This window comes from Nomascus leucogenys, chromosome 18 (assembly GCF_006542625.1).
Source record: "Nomascus leucogenys isolate Asia chromosome 18, Asia_NLE_v1, whole genome shotgun sequence".
In the NCBI taxonomy this organism is placed as follows: Eukaryota; Metazoa; Chordata; class Mammalia; order Primates; family Hylobatidae; genus Nomascus; species Nomascus leucogenys.
The window spans coordinates 19,302,397-19,316,286 of record NC_044398.1 but is presented as its reverse complement, the minus strand read 5'-3'; the positions used below and the strand labels follow the sequence as shown (position 1 = coordinate 19,316,286).

General features: G+C 49.2%; 1 protein-coding gene across 1 annotated transcript in view; it reads right to left on the bottom strand.

The window, feature by feature from the left end:
* Positions 1–13,890, bottom strand: part of HK1 (hexokinase 1) — an 84,579-nt gene that overhangs the window by 6,444 nt on the left and 64,245 nt on the right. Inside the window, exons 10-16 of the mRNA XM_030797603.1 lie at positions 12,621–12,925; positions 10,933–11,081; positions 10,501–10,620; positions 9,008–9,103; positions 6,118–6,217; positions 3,133–3,316; positions 348–503 (exon numbers count right to left, since the gene is read on the bottom strand). Of these exons, the coding sequence (XP_030653463.1) occupies positions 348–503; positions 3,133–3,316; positions 6,118–6,217; positions 9,008–9,103; positions 10,501–10,620; positions 10,933–11,081; positions 12,621–12,925 (1,110 nt within the window). The remainder of the gene's footprint in view (positions 1–347; positions 504–3,132; positions 3,317–6,117; positions 6,218–9,007; positions 9,104–10,500; positions 10,621–10,932; positions 11,082–12,620; positions 12,926–13,890) is intronic.

The window sequence follows — 13,890 nt, the reverse complement described above, 5'->3', positions numbered from 1 at the left end:
GGCACATGCCACCACACCAGGATAATTTTCTGTATTTTTAGGAGAGACGGGGTTTCCATGTTAGCCAGGATGGTCTCAATCTCCTGACCTCATGATCCGCCCACCTCAGCCTCCCAAAGTGCTGGGATTACAGGCATGAGCCACCACGCCAGGCCAAGGAAAGTAATTTATAATAAAATTATAAGATTTCACTATGCAAATGCCCAGGGTCTGCTATTCCAGAGGAGAAAAAAAATCCTCAAAAATGGCCAAAGTGTCCCCTAGGGTCCCTACCACCCCCATCACAATCCACCAGCCAGGCGACCTCTGAAGGGTGGGCGCTGGCAGGGAAGGCACTGCCCACTCACCTCTCGATCTGAGAGAGAAACTTGGTCTCAAAGATGCCCCGGGTCTTCAGCGGCTCAGAGATCTGCCCTCGGAAGAGGAATCCCTTCTTGGTGAAGTCGATTAAGATGTTGCGGACGATTTCACCCAGGTACATACCACTGATCATCTTCTCATACCTGAGACAGGAGGAGGGGCCTGGGGTGTCTATGGGAAGTGGCCAGGAGGACTGTCAACCCTTGGTCTCACGGTCACTCCGCGTCTCTTACTGCCCCTCAAGCACATCAACAGCCATGTGCCCAGCCCTGTGCTCTGCTGCAGAGGCAGAGTGGGAGGACCAGGAAGGACCAGGGAGTCCTCCACTCTCTCACATCAGAAACAAAACCACCAGCATTCATGTCTACCCGCTAGAATGGTCTCCCTCCTCAGCTACCTTCTAGCTCTCAGCCCCAAGGCCACTTCCCCGAGAGCCTGTCCTCCTCCTCTATCCTGGGTTCTGCCTGCCTGTTTCAGGTTCCCACACACCTCACCATTCTCCTCCTTCACAACACACATGAGCTCACTGCTTCTCACCACCACTGCTGCAGTGACAGCCCCAAGAGGACAGGGCATGTGTGTCTTTTTCAGCTCTGAGTCCCCAGGGCACAGCACAGCACAGCATAGCACTGGGCCCTCAGGAAAGTGCCCCAAAAATATCTGCAGAATAAGCAAACGACTGGGCTAAGTCTTAAAGGAACAAGAAGGCAAAAAAAAAGGAAAGTTCCCAGATTTATCTAAAGGTCTTGCAAATACCCAGAGTACTGGTCAAGCCCACAGCAGTGATGAGGTCACACAGGAGGGAGAATTCAGTGGCCACAACATACTGGAGGTCAACCTGTTCTTGGGACTTCGAATTTCCTGCCCTCTCCATGCTCAAGGATGTCAAGAAATAACAAAGGATTGATTCATTTCCATGGCACATGCCCAAGCCCAGTGTCCCAAAGCTGTGAAGAGTCCCCTGGAATTCGAATACTCCAGGATTCCTCCTATTTCATGTGCTCCACGGAAGAACATGAAACAGAATGGAATCCCAGAGAGGTGGGCACCACTACCAAGTCCATCCAGTCCTCCTTATTCCACCACAAAGACCACCCCAGTTCGCTGCTGACATGTCCTTAACCCCTTCCAACACTTGCTGATCCCCCCGCTTTTTAACCAAGGGGGTCTTACTATTATTGTTGTTATTATTGTTATTAATTTTTAGTAGAGACGGGGTATCATCTCTATGTGGCCCGGGGTGGTCTCAACCTCTTGAGCTCAAGCATTCCGCCCACCTTGGCCTCCCAAAGTGCTGGGATTACTTTGATGATACACTGCACTCAGCCCAAAGGCGGTTTTAGTTCAGGGCATTTGGTAGGCGACAGCACCTAGCTAGACTTGAATAGCACGGTTCTTCACTATACTCATTTTATAGTTACCATCTCTTTATGGTACTATTGGTTCTCCCTCTTTTTCCTCCTTCATTAAATGTCAGTAAAGACTATAAGGGCGGCCGGGCACAGTGGCTCACACCTATAATCCCAGCACTTTGGGAGGCTGAGGCGGGCGAATCACCTGAGGTCAGGAGTTCGAGACCAGTCTGACCAACACGGTGAAACCCGGTCTCTACTAAAAATACAAAAACTAGCTGGGCGTGGTGCCGTGCGCCTGTAATCCCAGCTACCTGGGAGGCTGAAGCAGAAGAATCGCTTGAACCCAGGAGGTGGCAGTGAGCTGAGCTCGCACCACTGCACTCCAGCCTGGACAAGAGGGTGAGACTCTGTCTCAAAAAAAAAAAAAAAAAAAAAGACTATAAGGGCTGGTTGCAGCGGCTCACACCTGTAATCCCAGCACTTTAGGAGGCCTAGACAGGCGGTTCATCTGAGGTCGGGAGTTCGAGACCAGCCTGACCAACATGGAGAAACCGTGTCTCTACTAAAAATACAAAATTAGCTGGGCGTGGTTGTGTATGCCTGTAATCCCAGCTACTGGGGAGGCTGAGGCAGGAGAATTGCTTGAACCCGGGAGGTGGAGGTTGTGGTGAGCCAAGATCACGCCATTACACTCCAGCCTGGGCAACAAGAGCAAAACTCTGTCTCAAACAAAAACAAAAACAAAAAAACTGTAAGCTGATTTGAAGAAAAGCACTAAGTAAATAACAACATGGGTGGTATTTAGAAAAGGCAAAAACCTTGAGGGGGCTAGGGAGTGACTCGTGCTGGGTGCTACCCCAGCCCTTCTTTCTGCTCCTGAGGAGACAACTTGAACCAACTCATCCTGGCCGTGGCAGAGGATGGCCTGATTCCTGGGGGCTTGAGACAAAGGGCAGACACTGCCATTTCAGACATGGTCCCTGAGATCTGAGCTGCAAAGCTCCATACGGCCACTAGGTGGTGCAGGAGGCACACGGAGGAAAGGACGATTGCGACAGGGCCTCTGCTTCACCCCTACCTGCCACCCAGCCACCCTCACCCCACCCCCTTGTTATTCTGATGGGAAAGGAACACAGCAAGGGGACCGGAAGGCCAGAATCCTCCAGGCTAAAAAACAGTCACAGGCGGCCCCTAGACAGGCATCAACCCTGGGCCATCTTGCACCATGTTGGGGGTCTGTCCTCCCTGGTTCTCTGCTGTCCAAAAGGCAAAGGTCAGGAGTGAGCCAGGGGGTCCAGTCTTGAAACCTCTGTTCAGATCTCTCCTCCTAGAAACTGCTTCCACTGCAAGTGGCAGAATGCAGCCAAGTGCTGCCCCCACCCTGACTGTGGGTGTCCTCTCCGCCATGCGGGGTTACCTTTGTTTCCCGGCATTTAGGGAATATTCGTCCACCAGTCTGTCGTAGTGTGTCCTGATATCATCCAGACACCCGTTGTCCCCAAAGGCCCCCCACTCCATGTTGATGCACATCTGCCCCTGGTCCCCCTCCACCATCTCCACGTTCTTCATCTCCTCCATGTAGCAGGCATTGCTGCCGGTCCCTGGAACACACGAGGGGGCAATGATGAGCGGTGGCCTTGCATTTGGCGGTCTTGCAACTGGGCCTGGGGTCTGGGGCCTGAGGTTCCACAGGCAGGGGGCACGTTTTTTGTGATGAACAGAGTAACAGTTTTGCTTTCCCAATGACTTCCAGGAAAATTTTGAAATGTAAATGGAGAGTCTGAGCCACATCACCCAGAGGGCACCTGCTTAGCTGACTTGCGACCAAGAGCCTATGTGTTCACCCGTCCAGGCAGGGTTATGTTTATTTTAATAGAAGATGGCTTTATAGCAAAGAGATGGAGCGCCAATGGTAGAGGTTTAGGCAACATTCGGACCAGAAGAAGAAATATATACATACACACACAACAACACGCACACATGCATATACAATCTATACATGCCTATATGTATGTGTATAAAATATTAGGGGATTATCTTCTATTATACCATTGATATTCACTTATTTTCTTTTCTTTTCTTCAAGACAGGGTCTGGCTGTCACCCAGGCTGGAGTGCAGTGGTGCAATCTTGGCTCCACCTCGAGGGCTCAAGTGATTTTCCCACCTCAGCCTTCCAAGTGGCTGGGACTACAGGCACCACCACCATGCCTGGCTAATTTTTTTTAATTTTTAGTAGAGATGGGGTTTCGCCATGTTGCCTAGGTTCATCTCAAATTCCTGGGCTCAAGCTACCCTCTTGCCTCAGCCTCAAAAAGTGCTGGGATTACAGGCGTGGGCACCACACCCAGCCCCACTTATCTTTTCTCGACAAGGATGGTTGGTCGTGGACTATGCCCGCCCAACAAGCTTCCCTACATATCTTGGTATGAAGTCCACAGTTCAGGGCAGGACAGTGTCTTCAGCATTTCAACGGGGGCTTTCAAAAGCAATGGTTTTTCATCATTTTTGTATCAGACCTCTGAAGATCAGAGGATTCTTCTGTGAAAAAGGCACCTTTCTCTGGGTGGACCCATACACCGCACACATGCAACCTGGCATATGCTTGCCCGGGGCTCAGGAATCTCTGACTTTCATTCCTGAACTCCCTAGAGCAGAGTCACTCAAAATAGAAGGACCACAGACTGTTTGCTGTTCCAGCCCATGAGGAGCTAAGAAACTGAAGGCAAGCATCCTGCAACTTTCACAGCAATTTTAATTGCCATGATATCCAAGCTTGTGGTCACTGAACTTGCCTCACTGAATAGACTGGACATTTAAAAACCAATCAACTAACCCAGGAAGAGTGCTTCACACACACACTTTAATATGCACCTGGATCACCTGGGGACCCTAAGAAGCAGATCCAGATTCAAGAGGCTAGGGCCGGGACCTGAGAGCCTGCATCTCTAACAAGCTCCCAGGATGATGCTAATGATGTGCCCGGGAGCACCATCCACCCATCCAGGGTGGGATGTAGGTGAACTTTCATCGGGAGGACACAAGACACACCCCCTGGCCAGATCAGAAGGGCTTTGGTAGTTTTCATCCCCTTTGAAGAAACTTAAGTAGAGTTCAAAGACTGTACAGTTGGATGATTTTTGTTCTTTGTTTTCTCAGCCCCCTTTTCACCCAAGGTTAAAACTGAGAGAAGAGGAGCTCCAGAAACGGAAGATGATGGGAGTGGGAGAGGCAAAGAAAGCCAAAACATGGAAACCATACATCTTGCCTATGGGAGTCCTGAGCAGAGATCAATTGATGGAGGAAAGAAACAGTAGCTATGAAATGTAGCTGGAGCCTGGTGCCAGGAAACAGGCGGGCCTGACCTCCCAGGAGGGAAGATGGGGCCTGCAGGAGGAGGAGACCTGCTGTGTCACTCTAGCTTTGCATTTCATACCTAAGCCCATTCATAGAAAGAAAGGGAGGGGCTGGGTGGAGAAAGCCAGGCCCCAAACAACCTTTCACCAGGAGCTGCTCCCTAGGTTTTTTTTAAAATTTCAACAGAAGCGAAAAGTGGCTTAACAATGAATGAAGAGTTCTTCCTGGCACCTGGAAGGCAGCCTGCTGGGGCCTCTTCCCAAGCTCTAGACGCTCAGCAACTGATCCAGTAGCTGGGGTGCCACTGCTCACTCGCCAGGCAGAGTCCACAGATGTTGGCTAAGAAACTCCCTGGGGTCTTTCCCAGCATCCCCTGATGTGAGGAGCAGGACCAGCAGGACAAATGGTTTCCTCATAGCCCAAATCAATATGCTTCAGGAATTATGTGCTCGAGGCCCAGACCCCTAATGTGTTTGGATTACATGGCAACAAGCTGCAGAGACAACCCCTCTGCAACCCCCTTCAGTGGCTGGGACCATGCACACACAGTGGCTGCTAAAGGCAAAATGGTGCCCAAGACCATCCTGCCCCTTTCCATGCTCTAAGTGTGGTCGGCACGGGAGGTGCTCTCTACTTCCTTTCCAGCCCCAGACTCCCTCCCCACCCCATCCCCCTGCAATACCTGCCCAGAGCCCCTCCATACAGGGCCCATAGAGCTGCCATGTTTGCCAGGCCCGCTCCAGGTACCTGTCTCCACTCAAGCCACGTGAGCCTTTTGGGGCCTCATTCCTGGAGAGTTCAGTTCTTGACAGTCTGATCATTAGCAATGTGTAGCATTATGGGTGTCTTAAGAAAGGACTCCCACCTCCCCCCACCGGAGACTCTGCAGCCTTCTTCCAGCCCTGAACTCTGGAGCTGGTCAAGAAATGATACTGACAGATAAGACTACCCCATACAGAGGACCGAGCTGCTGGGCCAAAGCCCCACAAAACAGGGAAACCCCAGCCTTCCCTTCTGCAGGGAGAGAGACCTTCCAGGACACTCACCAACAATGAGTCCGACCTCACAGGTGGGCTCCTCATAAGCACAGGTCATCATGGTGCCCACTGTGTCGTTGACCACAGCCACCACGTCCAAGTCAAATTCCTTTGCAAAGAAAGGGACACAGCTTTAAGAATAGGATCACTATGCCTGGCTTGAATGCTGCTGGTTCTGTCTGTTGCACTACAGTCAGAGAGCCACTGGTCATCATCTAAGATGGTTTTCTTACCAGCCTACAAAAAGGTAATGAATGTTCCTTCACAGACTAAACCCCTGCTATTAAGGATATATCTGAAACATGAGATCTAAGGAAGGGAAAGTATTCTACCCATTTTACAGATGATACTATTAGAGGGAATCATAGAATAGGAGAGACAAGGGGCAATGGTCAAATAGCTTCTTCCCTTTGGAGTTTAAAGGATTATGGCCTTTCAGAGGGCAAAATGGAAAATATCAAACTCATTGCTCAGAATCTGTCCTTGAGAAATAGCCATGCAGGTGCACAAAGGCACACATGCAAGGATATTTACTGCATGACATGCAATAGTCAGAAAGAGGTAACAATCCAAGTGTAGGTTAAATGGGCTATGTAAAAGGCAATTCAGACATATGCTGGAATCCTACGCAGCCAGGAAAAAGAATGAGGTTGGTCTAAATGCAATGATGAGGAAGGATACCTGTTTCATATTAAATCAAAAAAGCAAGTTGTCATGCTGTATATATGGTATAATTCCTATTTTTTAAGAGTGTGTGTGTGTGTGTGTGTGTGTGTTGGTATATGCATGGAAAGCAAGCTAGAAGAATTAACACTCATAGTTGTGAAGCAGGCAAAAATAGATCAGCAGGTATCCTTTCTTATTTAAGAGACAGAGTCTTGCTCTGTCACCCAGGCTAGAGTGCACTACCCCAACCATGGCTCACTGCAGACTCAACCTCCTAAGCTCAAGTAATCCTCCCACCTCAGCCTCCTCAGTAGGTGGGACCACAGGTTGTGCACCACTATGACGGCTAATTTTTTATTTTTTAGTTTCTTGTAGAGACGGGGTCTTGCTACATTGCCCAGGCTGGTCTCCAACTCCTGGCTCAAGCGTTCCTCCTGCCTTGGCCTCCCAAAGTCCCTCCTGCCTTGGCTACAGGTGTGAGTCACTGCGCCCAACCTGCAGCTATATTTTCAATGAAATATTGTAAGTTGTGTAGCATACCCTTCCAGATGCAACTCAGCCCTCTTTCTTTTTTTTTCTATTTAACTGCAAAAGACAGCAAACAAATCAGCCCTCTTTCAGACGCTCATTTCAGCTTCCCTGACAGCCTAGTGCCTTAGGTATCTGTCTGCTCTTTAGACTGTCATTTGAAGTGTTTTGTTTTGTTTTGTTTTTTAAATTTCTTACTTTGCTCAGTGTAATGGGGTTTGAAAAAAAGTCAAAAGAAAAAAATTTAAAACAGTCTCTTACTGACTCCCTCATTAATTAGTGAGTTAAATTAAATCTTGGGAATTTTTCATTTTATATTTTTTCCAGGTCCTCCAGCCAAAGACCACCAGAAACACACCTATAATCTAACAAAGTTGGGCTTTACTGACTCATTGCAACACTGGAGAACACACCCCAGGGAGCGTCTCGGAAAGTGGCTTGGTGTGGTGGCCCATGCTTGGAATCCTAACACTTTGGGAGGGTGAGGCAGGAGGATCACTTGAGCCCAAGAGTTCAAGACCAGTGTGGGTAACATAGCAAGACCCCACCTCTATTTAAAAACCCCAACACTTTGGGAGGCCAAGGCAAGCAGATTGCTTGAGCCCAGGAGTTGGAGACCAGCCTGGGCAGCATGGCAAAACACCATCTTTACCAAAAATACAAAAATTAGCCGGGTGTAGATGCCCACCTGTAATCCCAGCTACTAGGGAGGCTGAAGCGGGAGGATTGCTTGAGCCTGGGAGGCAGAGGTTGCAGTGAGCCAAGACTGCGCCACTGCAATCCAGCCTGAGTGATAAGAGTAAGACCCTGTTTCAAAAAAGGAAGCTTTAAAATTCTAAAAACAAACAAACAAAAATTTAATTTGGATCTGTGTCTGTGTTGTGGTTTGGGGGAAGGTTTAAAGAAGTGAGGCTTTGCTCTGGATTGGATAGTGTCAGGAACCAGGGGCAATTCTATGGTTACAGACTGGTCTTATTCTTGTCTAAATCCATGATGGTTCCGGACGGAGTGGCTGTGTCTGATGTTTCTGCTCTGCAATTGTTTGTGGACTCTGTGAAATTGTTTGTGTTCCACAGGAAAAAACCAAGGCCTAACTGAGAGTGCCAGGCTGTGCCCACCTGTCAGGGGCTGCTTCTCTCTTTTTCAATTTGTATGAGAGTCATGATTTACCTTTCTAAAAAAAATAATAATAATAATCCTTTAACAACACAAACCTATGAGCCCTTATTTTATTGCGGGCAGTGGAGTCAGGAAATAGGGAGCTTTTCTTGGTCAGGTCACATGCTTCTGTATTGTTTGAACTCTTATTTATTTATTTATTTATTTATATATATATATATTTTTTGAGATGGAGTCTTGCTCTGTCGCCCAGGCTGTAGTGCAGTGGCGCAATCTCAGCTCACTGCAACCTCCTCCTGGGTTGAAGCGATTCTTCTGCCTCAACCTCCCGAGTAGCTGGGACTACAGGTGTGCACCACCACACTTGGCTAATTTGTGTAACTTTAGGAGAGACGGGGTTTCACCATATTGGCCAGGCTGGTCTCGAACTCCTGACCTCATGATCCACCCACCTCGGCCTCCCAAAGTTCTGGGATTACAGGCGTGAGCCACCACGCCTGGCCTGAATTCTTTACAACAGGCAAATACACTTTTTAGAAACCCCTGAAACAGTAAAGATTTTAAAAAACATTCTTTTAATAGTTACCTCTCTCCTTTTTATTGCATCCCTTAGTAAGGTGGCTACATCGTGGCCCACGCAGTCTGTTGCCTTAAAACCCTTTGTCCACGTGATCAAGATTCCCTACAACATAAAAGCACCAGGAGAGTCCCGTGTAATTAACCCGGAAGGGGAGAATACAAAATTCCAACCCTCCCTCCTGAGTCAACAACTGCTGAGGGCTTACAACATGGGAGACAGAGTTCAAACATCTGAGGACAAACCAATAAAATATGAATAGATCCTCCTCACCATCCTCACAGGGGTCTGAAATAATCACACCTCACAGATGGAGCAAATGAGGCACATTAGGTAAATAGCGACGTCTAAGTTCACTCAGCAGACGGCAAAGAAGGCACTCAATACTGGACAAGGGCCCAGATCACCCGATTCCAAGCCTGGTGCTGCCACTGGCATAACCAGCTGTACAGAAGAGTCTACTGACACTATAACTGAAGGATCCTAAGAGTTTAGTAATACTGTGACTACCTAAAGTATATTTTAGGTTTCACTGGGTTGAAGTTAAAACACTTCCTGGGGAAGAAAGTACCCTGGGTGTGTTGACTATGATGAATCCAAGGTGAAGGTATAAGTGAAGTGCTTTAAAAACAAACAAACAGATCTAACTCCTGAGCTCTAAAAGAGTTTCAGAAGAAAAAAGTCCCAAGTCAGCGACGTAACTGGATTAACTGGTTTACAGAGGTAGGTGACCCTACCTAGCTCTCCTAGGGCTGCTCATTAAGCCTTAAACCCTGGCCTAAGACCCACCTCCAGAACTCCTGCCTGGTCACGTCTCCACCTGTGACACCCAGAGCTACCTATAGCTCTTCCAGCGTGACAGGCTGGGTCTTGCCTCCATGACTCTGCACCATTGGTTCCTTCTGCCCAGAATCCACTCCCCAACCCTGACTGCACGGAGCTGGAGCCGCTGGTGTTAGGGATTCGGCTCCCCCAGGCCTTCCAAAGGGCAGGAGCTGTAACCTTCAGCTCTGAGCCCAGCCACTCAGTAGTCAGCAGGTGCTCAAGCTCTGATCCTGGACCCTGATTCATCCCATGTACTGAACAAACATTTATTATCTCCTCTGATTGGACACTGTGCTAGAGCATGCGGGGATACAGGTCCTTGCTCACGGAGTATACCACTAGCAGAAACAAAAGACACTAAGAACTAACTGCGTAAGAAGTGCTATAAGCAAGGCAACAATCAAATGAACAGGGGGCACAGAAGAGGATGAGGTTCTTTTTTTGCCTGGAGGACCAGAAGGTTTCCCAGAAAAGGTGATGCTTTCAAAGAGAAAAGAAGAGAGAAGAGTCTCAGTATGCCCTGCAGGCTGTGAAATAAAGCCTGGCTCAACCCACTGTGACTGTGACTGTCATCTAGGAATGACACTGAGGCTAGAGAAGGCCTCAAGGGCCAGCCCACCCGGGTCACAGGGGACTCAGTGCTGCCCGATCACTGAGCCCTAAGGACAGAGACTCACCGCGTCCAGACTTGTCTGTTTGCAAGGAAATGAGAACGTGAAGCCCAGAGGCATCCTGGGGCCTTTGATCCCCATGTAGTCCAGGAAGTCAGAGATGCAGGTGACAATGTGATCAAACAGCTGCAGGAGAAAAGAAAGGATCACCCATGCTGTCTGTGGTTTTAATTTTATCAGTGCACATGGACCAAAGTGTGTATACACACATACGTATGCAAACACACCCCCCACACATGCAGAGTGAGCCTCCTTTTCCAGAATCTTCTCAGCCACCAGAGTGTCACAAGCCAGGCATGGCAAAAAGCATCTGGTGCTTCTGGGCCACAAGGACACAAATCCATGTGGGCATCCCATGGAGGATTTTGGTCATCATGTGACTGCCGGTGCCACTGGCCGTGTGTGCAGTGCATATGCACTATGGTTTTGTAACCTCACCTCTTCCCCGGTGCCCTGCATGATTTCAATAGGAATGGCATAGATCTTGTTGTGCATTTCCACCGTTCTCTTTTTCCCACTACGGATTTTCACCAGCAGCACACGGAAATTGGTTCCTCCAAGATCCAGGGCCAAGAAGTCACCATTCTCTGTTGAGTCAAAAACGTAAAGAATGTCAAAAACAGCTAAGTGCCTCTTGGCAGCCAGTAACCCCAAGACTCCAGACTTTCAAGGGGAGAATCCCATAGCAAACATAGAGTAGAAGCTGCAACTCCTCCCTTTAGGACACAGCACAGACCCAGAGGAAGAGTGGGCACCACATCTCTGACCACCACAGACTTGGAGCCACTCTGGGAGGACAGCATGTGAGTAAACCACCTGTCACAATACACAGACTTCACCAGGGCTGCAACAATGAAAATCTCCTATAAAAAATAGTAATTTATGTCAGAGTGTGGGGTATTTGCAAAAACAGCCACATCATTCCCTTCCCTGCATGTGCAAAATCCTTCTTTGCAACATGACTGCAGTTCCTCCCACTGAAAGATGGAATCAATTTCTCCTCCCCTGGGATCTAGCCCAGCCCTAGGATTGTTCAGGCCAACAGAGTGTGGCAGAAGCAAAGCTGAGCCTATCCCCAGCCTGGACTTCCAGGAGGCTTTGAAGTTTTCCCCTCTCCCTTGCAGCCCTTGCTGCCACCACTGGAACAGCCAGGTGGCCCACTGAAGGATGAGACACAGGGCCAGGGGCCCCTGCACCCCAGCCAACAGCCAACTGCTGGACATGTGGGGAAGGGCGTCTGAGATCTGCCTCCCAGCTGACTCAACAGCTGACTGCAGATGCAGGAATGAGGCCGGCAGAGGTCAGCCGAGCCTGGCGCTGATGAGCAGAACTGCCCAACTGACCCACAGATGCATGAACAATAATAAAGGGTGGTTGTTTCAATCCACTAAGTGTGAGGGTGGCTTATAATGTGGTATTAGATAACTTACACATAGGACACATTCCTGTCACAAACATTCATTACTCCAAGGACCCACCTGAAAAGCTCTTCCGATTCCCCATAATGATCAGCTCCAGTGAAAACTACCAAGGTTAGCATAAAGGGTTGGATTCTGTTCTACAATTTGCCTGAATGCGAAACTCCCCAGGCCCTGAATGCCTCGTGCATACTCTATCAAGATTTAAGAAGGGTACACTGAGTGTTTATCCTTCTGCTGGCTTACCTTGGCTTTGGAAAAACCTAATCAGTGCTGTGGGATTTGCCCAGCTTGTAAGAACACTTCTTTTTTATTCATTTAATTTTTTTTGAGACAGGGTCTTGCTATGTTGCCCAGACTGGTCTTGAACTCCTGGGCTCAAGCAGTCCTCCCACCTCAGCCTCTTGAGTAGCTGGATGACAGGCATGTGCCACCTTGCCCAGCTAAGAGCACTATTCTGAGCAGGGCTGTGGTTTTAGAGATAGCACTTGCCTGGGAGCTCTGACCAGGAAAATTAACTGCCCTGAGTCACACACACGACAAATCAGTTAATAAAAATGGAAAACAGAGGTGTGAGGGAGTTTCCAGCTCTGGCAAAATCATGCATCACCAGTGTGAAGGCATCCACTGGCGAATCCAACCTCTCCCACTGCGGCTCAGTTCCTGGCAGGAGCAGGACAGGCATGTCAGCCCCCAGCAGGCCCTCACCGGTCCCGTCGGGAGTTCTCCGGACGAAGGAGGGCAGCATCTTAACCGCGGCATTGTTGTGCGTCTGCTTCCTCAGCCCCAGCTCCATCTCGGCCCGCATCCTCTTCTTCACCTCCAGCAGCATGTCCTTGGTGAGGTGGAAATGAGCCAGGGTCTCCTCTATCTGCCGGTGCTGCTCGGCCAAGCGGTAGGCCACCGCCGTCACCATGGCAGCCCCCTTGCCGCTGCCACTCTCCGAGAGGAGGAAGCGCACATCGGAGTCCGGCACCAAGCGCCTCAGAGTCTTGTGGAAACGCCGGGAATACCTTGTGGGGGCAGGGGGGACATTCCACAACAGCTGGACTGAGCATTTATTGGGGACCTCTGGCCACCCTTTCTTTCTCCACTCTTTAACTCTTTTTTTTCCTTTTTTTTGAGACAGGGTCTTGCTCTGTCACCCAGGCTGGAATGCAGTGGCATAATTACACTCACTGCTGCCTCAACCTCCCAGGTTCAGGTGATCCTCCCACCTTAGCCTCCCGAGTAGCTGGGGCCACGCCCGGCTAACTTTTTTGTATTTTTAGTAGAGACAGGGTTTCGCCATGTTGCCCAGGCTGGTCTCAAACTTCTGGGTTCAAGCTATCCACCCGCCTCAGCTTCCCAAGTGCTGGGATTACAGGCATGGGCCACTGTGCCCAGCCTAATTCCATTTTCTGCACCTGCTTTTTTCATTACACAAATCATATACATCCACTGTAGAAAAGTTAGCAAATGCAGAGAGGTAAAAAGGAAAAATGGAATCGTTCGTAATCACACATAAAAAGAGAAGACTCTCATTATTACATGAGTATCACATACAAAAAATTCCAGGTCTAAAAAGATTTTGCCCTCCACCATGACAGGAAGATAATACAGCACAGTGGTCAAAAGCACGATGTTCAAAAGTCAAATGGGGCCAAGTGCAAGGTGGCTAACGCCTGTAATCCCAGTACTTTGGGAGGCCAAGGCAGGTGGATCACCTGAGGTCAGGAGTTCAAGACCACCCTGGCCAACATGGTGAAACCCCATCTCCACTAAAAATACAAAAATTAACTGGGCATGGTGGCAGATGCCTGTAATTCCAGCTACTCGGGAGGCTGAGGCAAGAGAATCGCTTGAACCCGGGAGGCAGAGGTTGCAGTGAGCCGAGAGCGCACCACTGCACTTCAGCCTGGGCAACAAAGCAAGACTCTGTCTCAAAAAAAAAAAAATAAGTCAGACGGGAAAACAAGGGCAAGCTCCACCCGCTCCA